A 25,153-nucleotide genomic window follows, 5' to 3' on the forward strand; every position below is an offset into this window, starting at 1 on the left:
TGAAGCCTGACTGCTGAGAAAGACGGGCTTGATAAAAGGAAAGCAGTAAGAACAGCACTGAGTGGTTCCCCACAACAGCTACTGTTACACTATGAATCTGCTTTTGCCTAACTCTTGATTTTGTTTAATCCTCCTAAAATATTTGTGTTATTTTTGTAAGTGATCAAGGCTTACAGGATTTTTTTTACTGTAGTGTTTAATTGTATGTTACCAGAAAAAAAAAAATCATAAAGCCATGAATGAAAGTTTAACGTAACTTTCTTTTAATTGAAGACAAATAAAAGAACCAAGGGCTCAAACACTGTTTTAAAAAGACATCATCTGTTCCCCAATGTCTTCTCTCAAGCAAAATATACAGCATATATATATATATAAACATAACTACAATTCAAGTACCAGACAGAATTTACATTTTCCCAAATAGAGAAAATAATGCACAGGATTCACACACCTTAAACCCAACCATGCAGAAAGGAACACTGCCAATCGGTCAGCAGTTGGACATAATTAATCACACTACGGTGTAGTATTCTGAAGTATCGACGTAGTTGCAATGCAGAACACATAGCACTTGTGAGTTTTCGGTTTATAACATTTAACCCTGCTTTGAAGTCCAACTCTGTTCAGAGGCTTATTTGTCTAAGATCTGTTCAAATTTAGGGTTAATAAAAGAAAATCCATCAAATGCAGACTGATCCATGGACTCAATCAGGTTTTTGTCACTGTAAGACAATTTTGGCTTCTCACTCAGGAATTCTCTGTCAAAGTTGTTGTAGTCGCTTGCTGACTTCTGTTAAACAGAGGGAAGATAGAGAAAAACTTTGTCATTTCTTCTAGAACAAATTGCTAGACACAAAAGCTGAGGAAGTTACTTCTTGAGCTCCCGCTGTCCCTCCCCCTTACAGAATGATATAGGGTTTGCCTATTTTAACACCACTCTAAGATGAGAACTGGAGAATTGCTTATTGTTAGTTGAAAACAAATGGCACCAGGTCAGGTTTCACAGAATTACCCAAAGACTGGCTACTGACAGAAGCAATGCAGCAGTTACATGTAAGCCCAACGTTTCTTGCTGTTAACCAAGGATTTCTAATTCCTGAAAGCATTTTCTGGTCTGTACTTGTTCAGAGAAGGAAGCGATGCTCTATTGCAGGTGCTTTGTGTCTGGATAAAATATTTGTGCGTGTTTCATAAAAATTCATGTTACTAAAGACCATATTTTACACTCTGAACCTCCAGAGGTTACTGTCTGTAGGATCATTGTGTTTCCGGAGTTCCCATTTCTATGGGAACATGAAGCCTTCTCTTCTTGAAAGGGACAGCTCTCCTCCATCAAGTACATAAGTACCTTCGTAAAGAGGCTGTGTTGCCTCCTGATCATTTTACTTGTACCAGTAACAGGGTGGAGGAAAACTGGTTTGGATTTTTAACCAGGTGAGACAAAGCAGCAGCAGCCCATGATGATACAGACCGTGAGTAAACAGTCTGTTCTTCAGGTGTTTTTTTCAGGTAACATTAGGCATGAACATTATAAATAGTTGTAAGGTCAGTAGTGTAGAGAATGTATCTCTTTGCCTACTTGGAGACTCTTGGATGAGTTTGAAACCGCACAGATTTAATGCTTGTACAGAAAGCCTGCAGGCGTGGCATTACAGAAGAGGAAAAATGCAAGAAACTATCAACATTTGTAATGCTGAGGAGAATGAGTACCAGAACTGATTTTCCTGAAGATTGTATTAGTAAAGAAGCTCCTTGAGAGACTATAGGAACACAGTCTTAATAGGAAGACTTCAGGGCAGCTGGAGGAACACAGTGCCCCTTTTTATAACTGAACCATGAACCATCCAAGAACAATGGGGTTTGAGACATTTTATAAATGTGAAACATAACTGTGAGGAGAAAATTACAGTAGGGTAGTTTGAGCAAGTTGGAGAAATCGCCCCTTGCCCCTAGGCTGACATCTGCGATACTGCCTCAGAACAAGGAATAACCCACGTACCACTTTCGGCCTGAAAGGAGGGTCCACCTCCCTCTTCTCTAGCGCCGTCCAGTTGATGGTTTTGAAGAAAGGGTGGTCTCTGATATTCCCAGTGACCCCAAGTCGTCTTGTTGGATCCCTTTCAAATAGCTGCAAGAGAAGACACTGGTAAGGCCTTACACCTGCTCAGAAGGTAGGTGGCAGTGGAAGAATGAGGGGTGTACTGCTGAAAGTACAGCTACAACAAGTTCTTAGCAGTAACAACTTGAATAAAGTTGCTAACGGTAAACGGACCATTAGTAATTCATCTTATCTGGCTTTCCCTTTGGAAAAACAATTTTCTTGCTAAAAACCAGCTCCTTTTAAAAGCCCAGATTTCTCCCTTCCTGGACACACACAGTGCCATGACCCACTGGTTGATCAGTCCTACCTTTTCTAATACATCTTTTGATTCCTTGGTAATCCAGCGTGGGTAGTGAGGGGTGTCCACTCGGATTGACTCAAACAATTCATCTTCATCATCCCCATGGAAAGGGGATTGTCCAATAAGCATCTCGTACAGCAGGACCCCAAATGACCACCAGTCCACAGAGAACGTGTACCGCAAACCTTGCAGGATCTTGTTCCACAGAAGAAAGAAATACAAGTAATTAGGAAAAGGCAGCAATGTATACCAAAAAAACAGAGAAGGGTTTTTAAGAGAAAAGAGAATCTTTAATAACTAGGGTATGGGGGGTGGTGGAAGGTGGGGGGATGTGGAAATCCAGTTATTTGAAAAGTTGTTGGCACCGATGCACATCTGTAGTGTTATCCTTGGCTGCTGTTTGTGGAAATGGGGACAGGTCTTCACTTTCACGCAGACATTTTCTCCATTAACTTTAAATAACCATATACTTGCAAAACATCTTTTCTAGTCACTTTACAAGATGCAGGGAGAAACGAGTAGCAATGAAAAGCAGAGAACTACCAAACAGACTTTGACATTGTTTATAGCTTTAGAAACTAACTACCTTAGCTGGACTGTTTTGCAAACCAGATTAAAAAACCCAACTATATAACACTGGGACTTTAACTTAGTGAGATTCTCCTTAGAAGCTGCTTTTGCTTGGAATTTTGGTGGTTTGCATGGGCACAAGTCTGTTCACCATCTGCACACAGATCTGTTTTGCAGGAGCCCCACGTGTCTGTGAGCTGTAAAGGCATAAGGGACAAATAGCTGTTCAAAACCTGAACGTTTTAACATTTGAAAAAAGAGGATTTTTTAAACTTGCAGTTATAGAATAGTTACAGATCTCAAGTACCTTCTACGGAGAACTCTGATTTAACGGATATTTTTTCTGTGCTACTTAAGACTTCTGAATTTCTGAGCTGTTAGTCTACTAAGGGTGATTAATCACAACAGCCGTTCCAACATCAGTGTATTCAATCCATCGCAGCGGTAGGTGGCAGTGGCATACTGACCTCGGGAGCGATGTAGTCTGGGGTCCCACAGAAAGTGCTTGCCTTGTTCTCACCGACAACGTTTTCTTTGCACATTCCAAAATCGGCTATTTTGATGTGGCCTTCTTTATCAAGCATCACATTGTCCAGTTTTAGGTCTCTGCAAAGTGTTTAAAAAACAAAAGTTATGTTTCGAGGACAAGTGAGTCATTTTCGCATTCACATGCATACTGACAAACACCTACCCTAATCATACAAAGAGGCTTTTCAAGAAAATAATTATCCATCAAAACGATATGTACAAAAGAGTACTTTTGTGCTTTGAAGGTGGTAGGGAGAAGGGAAAAATTCTCCGTTGTCAGAGTAAATGAGAGGCTGAGGTATATATATATAGCGTGTGACCTTATAATCCTCAACATTTGCTTTCAGATCCAAAAGCACGCCCAGTGCTTCTGTTGCTTCTGGAAGGAGGTGTGAGCTAATGCCCCACCAGCTGACACAGCACTGGTGCACCAGCTCCGTAGCTCAAAGGAAGGATTGTTGGCTTCTTGGAGCCTTTGGCAGGAGCGTGAGTGTTTGAAGCCTGCCTGACTTCCACGCTACCTGTTCCTAGTTACAGCGCAAGGGGGTTCGTGTGCTGTGGCCACGGTCTGTGAGGTGTTCTGTTACATCTTTTTTTCAGAGCAACACTATTCAATTGAGTAGGAACTTTTTAACAGCAGTTTCCAAAAGCTACATTCCCTCCCTTTGACTGTTATGCAGTTTTTGTCCATCTGGCTGCAAAAGCACATACCAGGGAGGGCAGGCTGAAGAGAAACTAAAAAGCCCTTCTGCTTACCAATAACAACTTGAATAGAGCAGATAATTTTATGTGAGAACAGGGCAGTCTTCTCCTTGGTAACTTAAGTCCCCAGTATTGGCTTCTTACACTGCTCAAGGGTGAGCTGAAGCTCAAACCACGAGTCCCTGATCTAACGGAGCACACCCGGAGAGAGAAGGAAACTCGAGGGGGACACACACCTTATTGTGCTCCACAGCTGCCTGACAGGGGCTGTAGGCAGGTGGGGGTGGGTCTCTTCTCCCCAGTAACAAGCCACAGGACAAGAGGAAACAGCCTCAGGTTACGCCAGGTGAGGTTTAGATTGGATATTAGGAGAAAAATTTTCATGGAAAGGGTGGTCAAGCACTGGCACAGGCTGCCCAGGGAGGCGGTGGAGTCACCATCCCTGGAGGTGTTGAAAAAACCACGTAGACACAGTGCTTAGGGACACGGTTCAGTGGTGGGCTTGGCAGTGCTGGGGTTAACGGCTGGACTTGATCTCAAAGGTCCTTTCTAACCTAAATGATTCTGTAGTAAATCCTTCTGTGTTTGCACAGCAGGTGCTGTTCACCTGAGTAAACTGAGTATATTTGAGATGGGAAATACTCACGGTAATGGCGCACTGCACTTACCTAGCTACAACAAGTTCTAAAATCTGTTGTAGGGATATGCACTTACATACAATGCCTACCTAAAACTGCTCCAGGTGAGGTTCTGTGGGTATACTGGTAATTATCCTGTGTGAGATGGGGGGGAAAAAAAAATGTACCTTTGGTTTTGCTGGTGTCTTGTTGGAAAACGGTCACTGTCTCTCTGAAAGTATTTCATACTGTGAAATCTCCCTCCAGGAACATTTTAATTTAATGTAGGGAAACTTAACAGCAAGCCTAAAAATGTTCTAGAAACTCTGGGATGGAAGGATTTTGTGCTGATGGCAACATATCCTGAAGTTTGATCCTTTCCTGTACAAGAACTGGCAGGAGGCAGTGGGAATACGGTTGGGCTCACAGAGTACCTTCCTGGCGTATGGCTGTCTGCTCCGAGAGGCAGCCAGGCTTGTAGGAATCAGCTTTCTTCACCAAGGAGGATTCCTGTAACGTTCTTTCTCTTTACAGACACTATTTTACTCATCTTTTAACTTCAGAAAATTGCTTTAAAGGACAGATGCCCCAACCGGTGTTTCCTGTTTCTTTCTATAAAGGGAGATGGACAATACCAGATATTTTGGGGCACGTTTACCTAAGGCCTTGCGTGACTCGTGCTGAAGCGCACAGCCGTTACTCTTTGTACCTGTTTGTTACAGAGGTAAGAGCTACCTGAGCAAGTAGTTACACTAAATGGTGCTGTGAAGATGAGGGTGGGGTGAAAAGGCTGGAGAAAGGAAATTGAGAGTACTACTGCATTACAATAAACTCATCTCTTGCAGTGTGGGTATTTACAGCAAGAACCACTTGATCAGGATCTGGCCACTGATGTTTCAACCTGGTGAGGCAGAAGCATCAATGCTGTGGTTTCAGCAGAAGGCAAAAGCAGACAACTGTTACCTCAGTGGTTTTTACACGGCCAGTAGGAACAGAGAGCCTCAAGGACCCTCTCCCTTGCTTCCAAACTAAATAGACCCACAATCTGAAGGCAGTGTTTAAAAATAACTGAAACAAAACTGCTTTTGTGTAACATAAATAACTTTTCACCATTCTAGTTGCCAAGGAAAAGACACCGATATAGATGTCTCTCAGGCATGTTAATGCCCTTGGAATTACATCGCATCTCTGACAGCTTGCACTTGTTACATCAATCAGTAATTCAGAGATGCACAAAGGGCTGAGAGAACTCACAGGTCCCACACTGGAGCTAGCTGGTACTCACCTATAAATAATGCCTTTGCTGTGAAGAAACTGTAGACCACATAAAATTTCAGCTCCGTAAAACCTGAAAAGACCAAAACATTTTTTTAAGCTGTCTTGCTCAGTTAAAACATAGTCAATGCAGCTGGCCAAAAGAGCTGCTGTAAGCATCTCTTCATGGAGTGAGAAGTACTGTATGCTTCCTTAAATATATTGGTATTTATATAGCTGGATGCTGCGATCTACAAGTTGATCCCCTCACCAAGCATCTGTAGTATCTAATACCAAACAGCAGAGGGGACAGACAGCAACTTGCCTTAACGCTTCATTCCACTTCCACGAGGAATGCTGTCTGTCCCTTTGTCTTTGCACATTTCTAGTGATATACACATGCTTTTTGCAAGGCAGCTATTGGGAGCTCGGCGCTCACAGGACTGCTTTAGGAGGGACTGGGCACACACCTTGCCTATCTCTCTCTGCATCTGCCCAGCTGCAGCAGACAGACTGCAAATTTAGCATCTCTTCAAGGGCATTCTCCTCAAAAAAGGGAGGTGATAATCCAGAGGATAGGAAGGAAAATGCTGTAAGAATGTTTCTCCCCACCTGTGAAATGTATTTTTAATTGAGCAAATACAAAACTATTTCCACTTCTGTATAGCAAAATGAATGTTGACCCAAAACTTCAGAAATAGGTACAGAGGCTGCCAGATGCACAGATTTTTGGTAGAATGCAGGTAAGCTGGAGGGGCTTTGTCCAGATTTTTGCTGGGGAGAGTGGGAAGGGAGCTTGCCCTCACCTAGGACCCTGGCTGCTACCTAGCCATTATTTATGCCAGACCCCTTGATCCAATCCCACCCAGTGCTCCCTAGTGCGCAGGAACAGCAGTAGTTTTCCAGCCTGGTTATACAATAGCACTGGTGCTTACAGGTAGGTCCGCTACCCTGCGCTGTTACTTTTAGGGTCTTGCATGCACCCATTCAATGACACAATTAAAACCCTTGTGCTTTTTGGTTAAAGAGGTAGAAACTGACCTAAACCTAAAAATACTACGATAGGTAAAGTAACAATAATACAGTATTTTTGCATCTTTTAAGTCTTCAGCTCCAGTGATCTTTAAGCTGTAGGTAACTGACACAATCGCACTTGCTAAACAAAGTGCTGACCCGCTTTATTAGTCTCTTGGGGAACGTACAGGTTATCCTTCCATACTATCATGTCAACTTAGCAATACTAGTAAATAATGTGTTGGGGTTTTTTTTCCCCCCCCCTCATGCTGTTTTCCAATTTTGCCACAAAAATACTGTCCCAAAGGGCACGGAAGATGTACTACTTGCTTTTCATTGCTGACTCATGTTGCAGTTTACTTGGCATCTCTAGGTACAAGCATCCCATAAAGTAAAGTAAAACACCACACTGCTATGTAAGTTAAGAAAACCTAACTCCACACATCATTAAGTGAGCTTCTTCATTGTATTCAACCAGTGCCTAGAAATACCTTCTCAATCATCAGCCACTGAAACTTGAGTGCGGGTAAGTGGTGCAGAACTAGAAGTAGTAAAACCACAAGAGACCGAAATAATTAATGGAGATAAGGAATGAAGGGTTGTGGACTTACGTTGCTCTGTAGAGATCAAAACGCCCCTTGTCTTGTATGTGGAACATCAGGTCTCCCCCATTCAGGAACTCCATAACAAAGAACAAATGATCCTGTTTGCAAGTAACCAGAGAATGGAAAAGTTACGGATGTTATTGCAGCCACGTATGAAGTAGCGACGTGCCTGCTGGGGACCGAGCAGCTATTTTGCTCTGCTCCTGAAGTATTTATCTATTTCATGCACCCCTAGGAGTGTATGAGGCTCCCACAGAGTCAAGTACCCTGGTCTTGTATTGTAAAGCTAAATAGCTGGTCTTGCACTCTATGGGTTTCTAGACTTTATAAAAATACACGTTTAAATAGACTTACTGACTTCTACCTGTGAGAGTCACCCTTTTTCCCCCTCACCGAGGGTAAAGCACAGATCAAGGATTTAAATTAAACTGCCCTTTATTCCAGATGGCATAGATGTTTTTCTGATCTTATTCTGTTCTCATCAACGTATGTGGGGGGTCACGCTCATATTTACTTTCCACAAGGCCTGTGAACTATTGCACAGAGCGCAAGAAAAGGAAATTTAATTCTTGCAGCACTATGTTACTTTCACTTGACTGCTGTTAACAACATCCATTAGAGGAGTAAATCTGTTGTGTTGATTACACCAATGGGCTTTTTCTTACCTTTGTCTGAAATGTGCAGTAAAGATGTGTGAGAAATGGATTTTCCCACGCAAGTGCGAGTACCCGCTTTTCCACCATGGTACATTCCACATCGTCATCAATTAGCACCACATCTTTTTTCAGAGCTTTGATAGCAAAGAATTCATTCTTCCCTTTCAGCTCAGCAAGCAGAACCTACAGAAAAACAGAAGATGAGATTACACCACACATAGGGAAGAGTGTTGCTGATGGCATCAGTAAAGGATAGCCAAAGGTGTTTATTGCAGGTGCAATGACAATTAGGAAAAACGTTTAAATGGGAAAGATAAGTGAGTTTTGGGAAGGTGAAGTTGTTAGGCACAGGGGTGAGGAGACAGGGCTCAAGGACCACAGAACACAGGCACAGTAGCTTCCAGAGCAGTTTTTCTGTCAATGTTTTGTGAGCATATAAACAGAAGGCACGTAAAGCCTGTTCCTTCACTAGAGCTGTAGTTTCACAGACAGTCGTGGACAGGCTCTGTGGAGGTCATGCTGCTCCCCCACGTCTCCCCCTGCCGCTGTGCTGGAGCACGGAGGTGCTCTCTACACAGAGCATGCAAGAAACCCCAACCCTTTGCACTGTGGTGCCTGAAGGGCCACTCCTCTGCCTCGACACTAAATCCTGAAAAGTTGTTCTGCATTATGAATCACTTGAGTTTAGATAAGATTCAGGCAATGAATTTCTAGTTTCTTTGACAAAGAAGGCTATATTTGATTCTGTTAAAAGATTATAGAATCATGGAATCATTTAGGTTGGAAAAGACCTTTAAGATCACAAGGGCAACCGTTCACCCAGCACTGCTGAGCCCACCACTGAACCGTGTCCCTAAGCACCGCATCTATGCGTTTCTTCAATACCTCCAGGGATGGTGACTCCACCGCCTCCCTGGGCAGCCTGTGCCAGTGCTTGACCACCCTTTCCATGAAAATTTTTCTCCTAATATCCAATCTAAACCTCACCTGGCATAACCTGAGGCTGTTTCCTCTTGTCCTGTTGCTTGTTACTGGGGAGAAGAGACCCACCCCCACCTGCCTACAGCCCCTGTCAGGCAGCTGTAGAGCACAATAAGGTTCCCCCTGAGCCTCCTTTTCTCCAGGCTGAAAAACCCCAGTGCCCTCGGCTGCTCCTCAAAGGTTTGTGCATCAGACCCTTCACCAGCCCCGTTGCCCTTCCCTGGGCACGCTCCAGCACCTACATGTCCCTCTTGAAGTGAGTGGCCCGAAACTGAACACAGGATCGAGGTGCAGCAACCTCTACCCAAGCCACTGTAAGACCTTTATGGTTAATCGAAATAGCCCATCACATTGCGAAGATCAAGCAAGGCAGTCACCTTAAGGTCTATTAAGTTTGTTACATACCTTTCCAAAACTTCCTTTCCCTAGTACTTTATGGAAGACAAAGCTGTCTATGTTGAATTTCCTCCTGCTTGCAATTCGCGATGCTGTCTTGGCTGTGCTTCCCTCCCAGAGTTTATCGTACTCACTGTTATCTGCTAATCGAAACAGGGAGTTTAAAGTTCAATATACACAGAAATACTGCATGACTCAGATCCCCCGCTAAGAATTAAGTACTGACATGCTATTTCAATGCATCCGCTGCTGGAACACTGGTGAATCTAAACATAAGGGTCAACTCCTGTAGTTTATAATACAGTTTAAATTACTCAAGCATACTTGGTAGTGTTGGATTTGAATTGAATCTGATTTTTATAATGCCTAAGTATTGCTTAAACCCCGTATCAGAAACAATCAAAGGACCTTACTTTCCCCTATGACTAAGATATAGGGCATAATTTGGAGAGAAAGATACTTGACAAGGATTGCTTGTAAACAAATTATTTATCTTCCTTTAGCAGAAGAGGATAGTCCCTCAGCCTAAGCAGAGAGGCCATAATAAAAACATGATTTATGCCCAATGCTGCCTCAGCAGCGTGATCATACAGGTTAATCCCAATTATATCCTAAAATTATTAACTGTACTTCTTTTTGACCTCCACTGCATAGATCTGCTGGGTCACTAACAAGACACTGATGATAATCATGAGATGATACCGTGCATGCCCCATAAGCTGCCCAGCATCTGTGATGACCCAGGGAGGAATCACAGCAGCTGCTCCCTGACTTAGTACTAACCCAAACCACCTCTGCAAGAGTAGTTTGATTTTTTCCCCCCCTCTGTCTAGCAAACTGGATCAAGTACGATAAATAATACAAAAATAATTTTCTTACTGGGCATTTGAACAGAATTAGTTCAACGTATGGATGAATATAGAAAATCCTGTACCACTCCAAACCCACCCATCATCTCTTACTGAGCCTGGTGATTTCCATCCGGTAAAAAGTTACTTGTACTGTTGCATTTATTTCTGCATAAATTATCACAGGTTAGCCGTTACAAAAATAAGGCTTATACGATGCCAGAATTCTTTAGCAATAGTAAAAAACAAATACAAAACCTTAGTCTGAACCTGTGGAGATAGGATTCCAGGCACTACTTAAACTATCTCAGCCATTTAATCTCAAGTAGTATTTTGGCTACTTACATCCTCAAACAGATAGCACTTGTCATTGGTTTCTAATGGTTTGTGAACAAATTGATGGAATTAACAACGCGCACGGCATTTCAGTTACAGGAGGGAGGGAAGCGTGTAGCGCACGTCTGGTTAGCGAGGCATGCCCCGGTCCCATTGTGGGGAACTGCACTGCGGTGAGCAAGGCAAGCATTTTGCAGAAAGGTGAGCAGGCTCATGGACTACAAACAACAGGTATTTGTAACGTAAGCATTTTGTGTGGCTGGGAGAAGGTAAAAAGAAATACGTGCTTTTTTTTTTTTTTTTTTTAAAACAGTGCTTATTACAAAAAAAAATTGCCTAACACAAGGCAAGAATGAATAAATACTTCGATTGTTAGCTTGTGTAGTCCCATAGGTAGACGGCCAAATTAAAACACTGTAGTTTTTCTCACCTGTTGTGTCTCCTCCTGGAGCCCTAGGTTTCTTATCAAAATCTTGATAAATACCGACACTTTCTACAGATCCAGAATCAGACCTTCGTGTAGATTTCTGAGGAGGAGAGGAACAGCAGAAATTATATTTGCGTTATTACTTCAGAAATACTGGTAACAATAGCTGTTAAATGTAACATGATGACAGGACATACTTTTCTATTTGACTATTAACCCCTAGTACATATCTTTTCTCAAGAAGTCTGGTTCATAGACTATTTAGCCATATTCTTTACAGCTCCAGATCAGCCCATTGCTCTTCCTTCACTGCAAGAAAATAAGTCATTGAAATTCCTGAACCGTCTATGCTGTATTTGTTTGTTGCAAAATTATTAAAGGTATAATGGTTTGAATCCACAGCGGGAAGAACTTGAACTGTGGGAAATGTACCCTTGGACACGTGTTCATTTGAAAGAGGAGATAGAAATCACTGTCATGTTAGACATGCTGAAGTCATATCTGTGTGTGACATCCGCCTTGAGCACAAGGAAACAAATTATATGTATGGAAGACCCCTGAGATCAAATTTTAGTAATGAAAAGATCCAAGCTTTTCTGTGTTATAAGAGCTGGCGCAACAGCTCTCACTGTTTTCAAAGTAAATAGCCTGTGAAAGCTTAGGAACACCCAGCTCAGAGGAAGTACTGTTGGCTTTTGTGATACATTTTCCTATTTTATTTCAGAGCTTGTGTCTGAATCTTTATTTGCAAGTCAGAAGTCGACCACAACAGACAGCCAGGCTGCAGCAGGAGACGAACAATGTAAAACTATGGGGCCAGTGTCAATTCCAGGGGTGTTTTCTGTGTGTATATCCCAGATTAACAAAAATTGAGGATATCTGGTATATTGCTTATTTATTTAATTTTAGCATTCAAGTGGAATTCTAAAGTTGAAGCATGGAAAAACAGACTTCAGTGTTATGATACCACAGTTTAAACAAACAGAAAGGGAAAGAATAACCTTGGCACCACAGAACAAAGCTGGATTTCAGGAAACCACACACACCTTTTTTTTAAAAAAATCTCTGTTAGGTGGGATTTCCACCACACCCCTGCACTCCCTCATTTCAACTTTAGGCTACTGACTTGTTAGTCTCTTTATGGGTCACATTAAAAAGAGAAAACCTTTTCAAATTCAGTTTCCCATAAAAGTGATATGGAAAAGACGAAGTAGAAGCCCCAAAAGCCTGGAAACAACTAATTACCTGACAAACGGCAACAAAGCATACCTGGCTAACTTGATTTAAAGCTTCAGCTAGCAACTTCTGGTTTATTCCACATAAGTTTGCCACCTTCTTCTGGCATTTATGATGCACATTCATGCCACATTCTAAAAGAAACGTAAAGATGATTATACAACCATCAGGAAAATACTGTCCAACTTTAAGACAAAAAGGGCTGTTTCTCTGGGCAGCTCAGAAACCTTGTTAAAAGCCCAGACTGGACGTGGATCTGTCATTGTTAATAAAACTGCAATTTTAATCTTCAACTCAATGGAATCTACAAAAATTGTTCGAAAGGAAAAAACCTGAAAACGTTACTTTATTCTCAAAATCTGTTACAATAATCTTGTCTTTTTGTGGGATAATTAGAAAAGCAGTATTTAGAGTAAACACTTTAAATACACTTTAGGTGCTACCTTGACTCAGAATCACCAAATTTCAGCTATTCCCAAAGTAGTGATTCTGATTATACTCAGGATTACACCTCCGCAGCATGTTTTCTGACTCCATTAGAAGCTCATCACCTTGGCTGAGCTGTCACGCAAGCCAGGTGCTTATTTGACTCTCTCTAGGACAAAAGCTTTTTTCAACCACGCACGGATGAGATGAATCCCATTCTATATAGCACATCCAGAAATGCACAGTGTGTAGCAGGGGGTGGAACGCTGGAAAAGCACAGAGAGGTCCCAGCTGCCCTCCCTGCTCCTCCATACCTTCACATTTGAGTCCTTGTTTGACCAGCCCCCAGAGCAGGCTGCCGCAGTGGTCACAGAAGGTAGGGCTCATGTAGTTGTAAACTTTGAAGCGATGAGGCATGTCTATGTTGAAACGTTCCTTCTGAAACTGAGGACGGGGACAGGGGTTGAGGCACTCTACCCAAACCACAAGCAGCTTCTTACAGAAAACGGCTTAGGTGTTACAAAGCTACAACAATTTTATCTCGCACACCCCAGAATTAACATCCCTCATCCAGCAGGGAAGGAATCTGCCCATCAAAAATGACCCCCTTGCAGGGCTTTGAACTGCTACTCTTGCTTGAGAGTTTCATCCACCACAGGTTACATGCAGTCTTCAAGAGAAGACAGTACCTTGGGTTGCATAGCCAAGCACCTCCCAAACGGACTTGGCTATTTCTATACAAGGTTTTGTTAGTTCAGGAGTGTTTCATTATATAATTACACTCTAAAGATATCGTGCCAGCTCTTACCATTGTGTCTCTGCTGTTGGCTGCAGTACCAGTACACCTCCCAATGATTTTATCAATACATTTCTTATGAATAGCAGCATTGCATTCTTCAAGACAAGCACAAAAAAAAAAGAAAATATTTCTTCAGATAATAAATACACAGGATGAGGTGTTCATAGCATGAGGCTTTTCATAGCATAATGTGAAAGCCACGCTCGTTTCTATCATACTATATACACCAAAATGTTTCTTTTCTATCGAGATGATTATCTTTTTTAAGCTGATTGCCTCCATTTTCTTTTATCATAAACTCTTGTTTCTAAACTAAATCTGCCCCTATTAGGTAAGGCCACCAGCTTTTGATAACACAGGGACAATATTAAGCTTTTTAGTTTTACCCTTTGATATCTCCCCTACTGTTAGGAGTAATGCAGAGACCTGTGCTAAGTCAAAAGTGACTTTCAATTCAGCTGAAACCCCTCAATAGTTGTAATACATTTTAGAAAAGGTTTCACAAAAAAACTGCTGTCATAAATAAGTGCCAGTTTTCAACAGCGTTACACACTTAAGAGAATAGCAAAGTCTAGATCTTGATACTGAAAACTCAGCTAGGAATCATAATCAGATGGCCTTAGGTTATCATGCAAAACTGATGTTTGACATCTACTACTACCTGTGGTGATGGTGCACTGTGCCATGCATATTTACAGAAGATTTTTTCAACAGTAACTATTAGACCTACAGTTTCATGTGAAAAGTAGTACAAGAAAAAGGTAAGAATCAACTTACGTCTACATTTGTATCCCTGCTTGTTGAGTCCCCTGAAAAACAAATTATAAAGAAGGAGATTAAAAATGTATGTTTGCTGGAATAAAAGGTGTGCGTGGTTTTTTCATTTTTTATTTTTACAATGTAAACCAATCAATCCTTTGTCTATGGGAATATTTGTTCCAATTAATCAATTGGTCTAAATTCTGCTATTCAGAATCCTCTGTCTTAGGAAAGCAAGGTGTTTTGATAGAGCAGCATATTAGGAGGGAAACGCAGAAAAGACAACGTTTCAATCACATGGAAAATCCTCCTGATCCGACTTACTATGAAAATGGCCTTACCGTGAGAGGGATCCAGCTTCTTGCTCTCTATGGGTCTCTACTCTGCTGTCAGCTGCTTCACATCTCAAAGTTTGAGCATTATTTTCTCAGATCCACCCATCTCATTCTCTTGTGAAAAGAGCTGCTGTTGATTACGGGTCAGCTCTCACTTGATGCTAGTGAATTTTTGCCCATAATTTCAGGGGCAAAAATGTTCAAGTTCTATTTTTAACGTGAAAGAGACAACACAATTGAAATTATGTATTTACTAAGAGTATTGTCTTAGGTATTACTCTTAGTAAATACATAATTTCAATTTCCCAACACAGATGAATTTACAGGAAGCGAATTTTGCAATTATTTGGCTCCTGGCAGAACAAGGGGAAGCTTAAAGTTTCCTTCTTACCACACAAAGTCTTTGCAGACGGAGCAAAAGGTAGGTTGTCCAAAGAAGGTAGCAATAAACTCATGATTTTTGATGTAGTGGATTTTGGCTTGCTTGATAGCTCCTCTCCTGTTGATAGTTACTGTCCCCTCCTCTTCCCTCATTGACTGTTTGCAGTCTAGGGGGGAGACAAGATGACACACTTTAATATTTGCTTCTCCAAAAAGTTCAGTTTGTTTTCCCGTTTCAGACTTGTCTTGCTCTTTATTTTACATTTGCACTCTGCAGACTTTCAGTCCAGCCAGGATGGAAGACAGGCACGCACTGCTCCGAAGGTGGTCCCTGTCCCGGTCTGCAAGCGCCACCCTCTCCTGCTCCTTCAGCAGAAGCCTTCAGCAAGTGAGCTGGGAGGCAGAAGCAGGAATGGAGTACAGTCTTGCTAAAGAAATGACAGCCACAGTTGTTTCTGGAAAAAATATAAGCTCCTCTACATCATGTGATTTATGTGCAAGAGAAATAAACATTTTTATCAGAAGCAGGAGGGTCTGCTTCAGCAGGAGCCTTTTCATGATGCTACCTCATGTGCCCTCCTGAACCAGGACTACAGCAGAGAGGCAGGTGAAGCGCTGCAGGGACCTCCTGAGTTACCACAGGACCACACCACTGTAAGATATGTCTCTTCATGCCTCCAGGATCATTAAGCATAGAGGACAAATGAGATTTTCAACTTTTCCGTTAAGCTATCTCAAAATGTTGATGCTCTATCTCAAACATGTCTCAGTCTCATTCCTCTCCCCTCCTAGCCCCCACGTGGTTACAGTATATAGTACCGTATAATACTACAGTAATAGTAGTACATACTATAGTATACACTGAAGCATCTAATACTATGTTACATAGAAATTACATATAGCATTAGCCAAGAAATAACAAAAAAATTCTCAAGCTCTGAGTCCAGCTGGCTCAATACAGGTCCTTCATTAGAGGTTACAGTTATTTCCACTCATTTCCAAGGAAGCTTCAGAGTTTCTCTTACAAAAATTAGTATTTTGTGTCTCCATCTTTCAGCCACAACTCGAACTACATAGTCTTTTACATTTTGAAAATAATAGGAGTATGTAACAGAGGTAACTCCATGAAGGTATATCAAGAGAGACTGGGTAACTGGTAATTAAACCCAAGGAAACATTTCTTGTCAATAGAGAGGAGCTGCTGAGGGACAATCCCATCCAGCAGGAAAAGATAAAACATTTGAATCAGCAACAAGGAGCTGATCAACTGCTGAGTGTATCAGCTCTGGCCAGCAGCTTGTCAGTCCCTGTCTGGAATGATGACATGGAAGAAACACGGACATGGTTGAGAGGTTGAAAGTGCTGCGAAGTTTAAGGTAGCAGGAGATTGCTGTTTGCAGGGGGGAGTTTCCACAACAACGGAGTAAGGAAAAATGCAGAGGGGCACTTTTCCCACTGTCAGTACAATCGGGTTTTAGTTGCTGTATTGCATTGCTGCCTTTTGTCAATGTCAGTGGGAGCTTTGCTTTTTATACTGATAGAAACAGATTTATTTCCTTTGCCAAGTCACACTAACCTCAATGCCTGAGCTTACTACAAAGCTACCCGGGAGCTCTGTTTTTCTTGTTGCTAGCTGCGCTTGGGTTTTGTCATTTTATTAGCTGGCTGCCGTCACTGCTATTCCAACAGACTGCTGAACCTGGAACACAATCTATCATTAGATACCATTTTGAGTACCCTGGACTGATTTATCAGTCACAGCCAACAGCAGCCAGACTGCAGCAGCATGTACTGTCTTCGAAAAGAAAGGACAACATTAGCTCAGATACTAAGGAAAGATTAAGCATATTAGTGAAAAGAAAGATCAAAAAAGGTCCCTGGGTTTTACCACTAGGTATTAATGCACTTTTCTGAGAAACTGGCCATCTGGTTCAGAGAAAAACCCATCCTGCCTCCCCCTGAAAAGAGCTTGCAACGTGCACTGTGACACCGTGGCACTACGTATGCCACTGAGTTACCTTTTCTCCTCCAGGAACAGGATTCATTTCTGCTGGCCAAACAAGCTACTGAGTTCACCCAACAAAAACTCCCATCAGCTGCTGCACCTCAGCCCCTCAGTCTGCAAATAGTACTATCTCTTTGTTCAATCCTGCTGAGCAAATACACAGACCTCACCCACTGGTCCTTAAATGCTTCAGGGAAACCGCACACTGAAATGTGCGTGCAAGGAAAACAAGGTTGTTGAGAGTCAGTAATAGTTCATATTGTTTGCTGATGAAAAGGACGTGTTCATAAGGGTGATTTAATCAGTAACAACAACAAAGCAGAGAAGGCGTGTTGCTTTATAGCATGTATACTGAGGACATAACCTGTGATGGAGCAGATTAAGGGACGAAAGCCTACCCAAAGTCTGCAACACAAGCAAAGCGAGTGTTCGGTGAGGAACTAACAGGATTCACCAGGTGAACAAGACGTGGCTTCTCCTCATGCTGAAATACTTGTAGCAAGTTAGTGTCACTGATATTGTGCGCAAAAGCCTGACAAAACTTGATCAGGATATGGGAAACTGTGGGGTTTCCTCCCTGTCTGGAACACCGATATCAAAATAGATATATGTGAGACTGGCTTCTACTTTTTTGAGAGGATAGTTAATAAACTAATCAACCAGTTTGCACAAAGAAAAAGGGAAAACCCCACTCTCCTTAAACATACCTTAACTGTGAAGAATCCTTGAGCACAGCAAAACTTAAAAATCTGCCTGTGAGAACACAGTGTCTTCACAGCCAGCTGCCTTATTTAATACCTTTGCCAAAACCAACCAATACATCAAAGTTTAGCTAAAAATATTTTTGTATGCTTCAGAAGAAGCTGAGAGGTTTGGACAGCAGCTGTAAGTCAAGTGCACCTGAAGCAGAGATGGCTCTGAAACGATAGTATAGTTCCTTTCAATTTACTATGGGCATGTTTAACAAGTTCTCTTTAACGTGTAAATTACCTTTACATGTGTATTGCTCCAGAAAAGTTTTAAGAAGTTCAGCCAACCATGGACTCAACTGGGGAATAAAGGCTTTACTTCCAAGATGCAAAGAGAATTAACAGTTGTCCCAACAACTGTATGGATGCAGCGTGGGGATGGGGCGGGAAGGAAGAAACACAAAGGGAAAGCCTTTGCTTCCCCTTCCGAGCAAGCCAGGATTTCCACAGATGAAACGCTTGTTCTGGGCCAGCACACGATCAGGAAGAGTCATGTACAAAACAGCTGAATTAGCAACTAGAATCCAGGCAATCTCTGCAGCCCGGACCTGAAAGCAACCATTTTGGACCCAGCACACACCACTAAACATAATTTATTTCCTCTGTTGAGAACTGTGGTTAATATTTATCACTGACACTGTTCACGTATTTCAAGGTCCCAAAACCTGCAGCTGGCCTGACAAAAGCACCCAGAACTCCTCGGTGCCATATATTCATTAAGAAACCATTAAGCATGCCTGTGAATCGGCAGGGCAGTTCTCCAGAAGTGCTGTAAACACACCGCCGTAGACACTATTTAATTGCAGCACCAGGCCCTCAGAATATTTCACAGTCCTTATAGCCACTTAACATAACATGCAATCCATAGCCTGGAAAACATTTGCTAAAACAATATTGCTAGGACTGTGCTGAAGCGTAATAAACCCCAAGGTGAGATTCAAATTGTCTCAACTGAACCTCCAAAGTTCAAGGACAAAAGGAAACAGCCTTCAGAATAACCCCACTAGATTTTTTAAAAGGAAGAACAGAAAAATTATTTACCATCTTCAGAGTTCATTTTTCATTTTAACTTGCTCATTTCACAGTTCTGTTTGTGAACAGAGGAAAGATAACAGTACTACTGTCAGAAACTGAGAACCGGGACAGGCAAAGTATTTTCTGAGCTAACTGGCTGCTCAAGTTGAGATTTGCCTGAAACTTTATAATAAATTACAAAACCCACAAACACTTCTATTCAGTGTCTCCTTCTGCCATTCTACAGCCTTGCACTTGGCTTTGTTTGAAAGTTAAGCGCACCTTCACGTCAGGAAAAATATTAATCTCATTGAGCAATCATTAAAAAGGAAAGCTTATTTCTCACAAAGGACGCTTTCCTGGTATGAACTGTCTCAAGGGAAAATTGCTCTTTAACCTGGTCCTGGAGGGGATTGCTTACAGATCATCTGTCCAAAAAAACCCACAAAAACAAACAAAAAAATCCTCCAACCAAAACCCCACCAACAAACAATTTACAGAAATACAATTTTCCTGAAAATCTAGGTTTCTGTGTCATGAACTTGCCATGTTAAATAATTTTTGGTTTTGTGATCATCACGATGTTTCATCTACAGGCAGAGTACCAATATTGCTATGTACTTCTCACTCTTTTTCTTTAAACCATTTCCTCCGTTCTCAATAATTGCAGATTTTACACTGCTGGCGTTTAAGTAGCAATACCAATAATTTGCTGTTGTAGAAGCCAATACCACTTGCTCTCAAAGCTGGCACAGTCTAAAATTACCTGCCTTGGCCCCAAGCAGTTATCCTACAGGCTTTAGCACCAGCGATCAGAAACAGCGCTACAAACTTAGCGGCATCTTTACAAAAAGGTCTGTACGCTACCTGCGATAGCGTACGCATTCCTACTGTATGAAAAACTAGAAGTACGTCACGCTCTGTTCTGCACAGAGACTGGGACACCCACGGGATACAGGCTCCTCGCCTGATCCTCTAAATGAATGAATGAATGAAGTTGTGCCTTGGCCACCGAGCCGGCATCTACTTCTGTTTTGACCGACACGTAGCAGAGCACTGAGGTGGACTGCTCTGCAGCTACTTTTTAGCACGACTCTACTGAACTAGTCTTTCACAGGCATTAACGAAATCAATGGTCTTTTAGAAAAGTGCTAAAACAAAACACCAGTTTTAACAAGCCTTGCCTTTCAATCCAGGAGAGAAAAAACGCCTGTTCACACTGCAGTCTTTGTAGCACTTCCACCATCTGCAAAGCTGCTGTGCCAGCACAGGCTGTGCTCAGCCATACAGAGCGTCTTTTATATTAAATTTCAGTGTTCTGGTTAACGCTTCTGCGATACCTGGTATCTCATTTTGTTGTGGTAAAACAGAGAATAAACCAGAAAACAGAGTTTCTCTTTTTTAAATCACAAAGACAGTAAAACCAACCTTTAAGAATACAGCATCTAAGTCAAATTGCTCATGAGCATATAAACTAAATCAAACTCTCTCTGTTCTACACAACACGTTAACTACCTTACCAACCAAATACACCGCCAACTTTGTGTTTATGAAATTAGAACATCTGCAAATCTTTGATTTGTTTTGAAGAAAATTAAGCTGGAAAATGTTTTTATTAAAGTCATGCAATCACACTTCTAGATGCAGATTAAAGCAGATGCTAGGTGTCACTGATTAACTATCTCATCTGCCAAATTTCTAGAAATGGTATTTTCTCAGTTAAATGATTAAATCACACCAACTTCTCCATTCATAATTAAAAGGCCCACTTTGGGCTTTTCAGCCCTCATCATTATCATTTACTAATAATGTGACAACCCTTCCGCAACACACCTCATCCATAGAAAAACTTTCTTCAAATCTTAATTTAGACCCATACACTATGCACACCGTGATAGCAAATCTGTTATTTACAGATTATTTTTCACAGATGCCTCAGAAAAAAATGTAAAGTCCCATGCTTCCCCAACACTAATCTCAACATGCACAGAGAAAAACATCCTCAAAATAGATGCAGCGCTCTGGTTAGCGTTCCTTTCCCAGAAGTCAGAGACTTGAGCTATCAGAAGTTTACGTGCAAATTACTCACCTCCTGATACGTCTAATAGCATTTTAAGGAAAGTGTTCACTAACCCTTTTGCCGGGAAGCTGAAGCCAGCAAAACAGCAATTCCAAATTCAAACCCAAGACACAAACGTACTTCCAAAAGCCTCCAAAGCTGCTAACCCTGCACAGGACACTCAGCAGTACAGCAAGCCACCCCTGTGATCATGGGTTTTCTTACTCGCTAAGGTCATTAAGGACATTTGAATAAACAATGATCAAGCAAAGCATTAAAGGTATTGCAACTCCCACCTATTAAAACTAAAGCTGCTTTACAGAATTATAACCTAGTTTCAATACTGCAATAAGAGAAGGAGGGGCAGAAAGAAAAGATTCTGAAATGAAAATGGAGGTCGATACCCTGTTCTCATGTTTCACACATCAGATAAAAAACTTTTAAATTTCCAGCACAAACTTATTTTCTAATCACAGGACAGAAGACAAAAAAGTTCTTTGACAGCTCTAAGTCAGGGCTCTGCGGTCCCTGTTTTACAGGGTCTAGAAATAAAAAGAAAAACCTCTAAGACTGGGAAGAATTTTCATATATAGCCCCAAATTAACTGCCCAGGCCCCAATAAAAAAAAAAAAAAACAACAAAAAAGGTCTTAGTGTAGCCTATCATGGAGCAAATTTTAATACCAGTTTATTCTGTGAAAATATTTCTCTAATAATAAACCAGATAATGGAGCAATAACACATTCACTTCTACATACTGCTGCCTACCATTGAAGCAGAGCAGAGGAAAGCAGTTTCCTCTGAAGAGGGCAAAACGTTTGCTACTTGGAAGGAAGGTTTGAAAAACAACAGATTTAGTTTGCAAAACAGGCCAAAGAAAGAATTAGTCACCTCTGCAAAGTGCTTGGAGGTTTTCAAACAAAAGGTAGCACCTATAACTCAAAGATACTAACAGTGTTAGCAATACCTTCAAATAAACTAGGGAATGACTGAAATACCAGTTTCAGAACAAGCCTTTTTTAGTATTTTAGAAACACAGCTACCATACAGCTCTGTATGGAAAGACGTGTCGGACAGAAAACAAAATGGCACGTGCATAGGAAGGAATGTGAACTGTCTCTGAGCTTTCAACTATTAATTAAGGGTTTTAGCAATGTGAAGAATGGAAGCTAATACAAGCATCCTTGTAACTCACTAACAAAATTCTCTGCTCTACGACTGCTAACTCCTAATTTAACTAAAGAAAACATTTACAGCAGCGCAATGACGAGCCAAAAATCCTGCCATGTTTGCCTATTTAGCAGTATAACAGATAGGGACGTGAGGGAGGCCTATAATTTTGAGGAGGGCATGACAGAATGTAGTGATGTTTGATGCGAATACTGCAAATATCAGATTGAATTACTTTCCTTTACAAAATGTAGATGTATAAATGTCTTGAAAGGGAGTTTCCACTGCCTCTGTGGTTCAGTTACCGGCGACTGTTTTTCTATACAGTAGAAGGTAAATAGGAATCTGTTGCAAAGAAGGTCTAACAAGTGCATTAACATGCCAATCTTAACTCACCAATTAAAGTATGATTGCAAGACTTAATGATCTGTTTGGTATTTAGGCTTCATTCACTACCATCTGCATTCCCTAATAAAGGCAATGAAAAGAATTTCAAGAACAATGTAGCTATCTTTCGATCAATAACTAGGTACAATTATTTCAGGACTTCCAACACACAAGTATATTATTCTTCTATTAACAGCTAATAGCAAATTATGGAAGTTTTCCACTTGCACCATCTCTACTGTTCCTCATGTCTGTGTGGAGAGGAGAAAATATGCTTCAGTCTCATCAAATAATAACAGGGAATATTGAAATTGGGTTTATACGGTTTTGGATGAGAAACTTGTACATTTCCTGGACAAATGGACTGATGTATGTCTCATTAAACAGGTAAGATTGTCACAGTACCACTGCCCCAGGAAACTGCCTTGCACAGGAAAACCACGACAAAGTCCAAGACAAAGGTTTTCTAATATAATGGCTCACAGCAGTCTGAATGCCAACCAGAGGATTACTGGTACATAAACAGTGAGCAGTTAATCTTTGGAGAAATGCTCTTACTTACACGCTCTTCAGAGTCACACAATCTCTTGAGATTTTGCTTTAAAAAGTTAACTTTTCTAAAGGAGACCAAAATAATAAGCATATAGGCTGGGTTTTTTTGCCATTGCAAAGATAAAATGTCAGCTCTGAAATGTCACCTACTGCCTATCACACCCTATCTTTAGTAGCTTTTCTAGTAACTGCTACACAGACTGCACATATGGTACAAAAATGTACGGTACCTTCACAATTAATTTATTCTATGAGAGCAGAACTATGTTCCCTCTATATACCTGTGGGGAAAAACATCCCAGCAATGCTTTAAAATTCACTGCTTATGCTTTCCACTTACTGTTTACAAACACACAGTATTAAACCATGTAAGACCACTAATACAGGCTAATACAGCAGACCAGTTCAATTCCCAAGAAATAATGGTTTTATGACTTCTAGTATGGTTTTATGACTTCTAGTACAGGAAAGTTTTAACCACTAGCTAAGCAAGTTGTGAGGTTTACATAATTTCTTTAGGAAAGGATTCCCCAGATACACAAATCCCAGCCAAAATATTTGTTTTTATTACTGTACTTAAAGCTTTCCCCCTCATAATTAATTATCTTCTCTTACCTCCTAGTTTCTTTTGCAGGTAGTGTATGTAGATTTCTGACATACAGGTTGTTCACTTTTTAAACTGATATGGCAGAACATTAACTATTCACTCATTGCTACTATCAGTTTCCATGATTAGTGAGTATGGCATCTGAATCCCAGGAAACTCAGACCCAGTTCTCCAATCCACAAGAAGTTTTCCACATAAGCTAGAAGAAGAGGTTTTACTTCTTTGCACCTAAAAAGGAACTCAGTATCTTTTCTATCACATCAAAACACGAGGACAGACACATCACAAACCCCAAAGTGGCTAAATGCAACAGCAATACAAGGCACAAAGGCATTTAGAAATAAGCAAATCCAGCCACAACTCCACATAACAAAAAGTACCTACAAAACAAGCTAATAAAATTAGAAAATTTCACTCAGTACACCAGGTGATTTTTTGTGAGCTATATCCTGTGTCCTACAAAAGTAATGTGAAAAGAAGTTTTATTTTCATATAACAGTTGGTATTACCTGTGTCTTCCAAAAAATACTGCACAGCCATCAGCACCTTCCCCTGAGGCTGCAGGTCAAGCTATGGAAAAAAAGATACAAACAGTGAAGTATGCATTTGACTGAAACTCTCAGGAATTTAAATAGCTCCTTCTAGGGAATCAAAGTATAACATTCAATAACTATTTGATTACAAACTGCTTCCATATCTCACTGCTGCAGCTGACTCAGGGGCTTTTTTTCTATTGTTTTTACTAATGTGCTGGCTGCATTGCTTTGATGCCTACCCAAAAGTTCAGTGCAGTCAAAGTTCGTACTGGTTTTGCATGTCCCTTTCCCATTTCTGCAAAGACGTTTGTTGGCTTCTGTTTTTACTATTAGTAAACTCAACTTGCACAGGAACCCAGTTTTAAAAGAAAACGTCTATACAATCCTTTATATGTTTATTGAGAGTACAAACCATACAGATATCAAATACTGTTGCCTGTAATCACAAAAACAGTAGTAATCATCAATGTTTATTTTCCTTTCCCCCTCAAACCATTACATATGGTTTCTGTGGCAAGTTCTACAGACCAGCAAAACCAAATGCCTTTTAAGCCAACAGCTGAGGTCAGTCCCTGTGCTCAGAAAGTAGTCGCTAATTCTTAAAATGCTGCCTTAATAAAAAGCAAGAAGCTATTAAGCATGAAGAAGTCTGATTCAGTCTTCACTTCAGCACGGAGCAAAGTATCCCTGGGTTAACAGTAAATACAACTTGGGAGAAAAAGAAACCCAAACCAATCACAATTACATTAGAACACCCGTGCACATATCCCCACAAATCCCATTATCCTACTGGGTTTATGACT

General features: G+C 41.0%; 1 protein-coding gene across 3 annotated transcripts in view; it reads right to left on the reverse strand.

Moving 5' to 3' along the window:
- Positions 1–240: 240 nt before the first annotated feature.
- Positions 241–25,153, reverse strand: part of PRKCD (protein kinase C delta) — a 67,849-nt gene continuing 42,936 nt past the window's right edge. For 2 of the 3 annotated variants that reach the window (XM_055707371.1, XM_055707372.1), the window contains 15 exons: positions 24,324–24,384; positions 15,283–15,439; positions 14,575–14,606; positions 13,807–13,892; positions 13,313–13,442; positions 12,606–12,706; positions 11,340–11,436; positions 9,735–9,868; positions 8,358–8,531; positions 7,699–7,790; positions 6,105–6,167; positions 3,440–3,578; positions 2,409–2,597; positions 2,000–2,128; positions 241–790 (listed from right to left, as the gene is read on the reverse strand). In XM_055707371.1, coding sequence (XP_055563346.1) covers positions 632–790; positions 2,000–2,128; positions 2,409–2,597; positions 3,440–3,578; positions 6,105–6,167; positions 7,699–7,790; positions 8,358–8,531; positions 9,735–9,868; positions 11,340–11,436; positions 12,606–12,706; positions 13,313–13,442; positions 13,807–13,892; positions 14,575–14,606; positions 15,283–15,439; positions 24,324–24,384 — 1,743 coding nt within the window. In that variant the 3' untranslated portion in view covers positions 241–631. The remainder of the gene's footprint in view (positions 791–1,999; positions 2,129–2,408; positions 2,598–3,439; positions 3,579–6,104; positions 6,168–7,698; positions 7,791–8,357; positions 8,532–9,734; positions 9,869–11,339; positions 11,437–12,605; positions 12,707–13,312; positions 13,443–13,806; positions 13,893–14,574; positions 14,607–15,282; positions 15,440–24,323; positions 24,385–25,153) is intronic. The other variant, XM_055707373.1, reaches the window with a different exon arrangement.

Source organism: Falco cherrug, chromosome 4 (genome assembly GCF_023634085.1).
Source record: "Falco cherrug isolate bFalChe1 chromosome 4, bFalChe1.pri, whole genome shotgun sequence".
Classification (NCBI taxonomy): Eukaryota; Metazoa; Chordata; class Aves; order Falconiformes; family Falconidae; genus Falco; species Falco cherrug.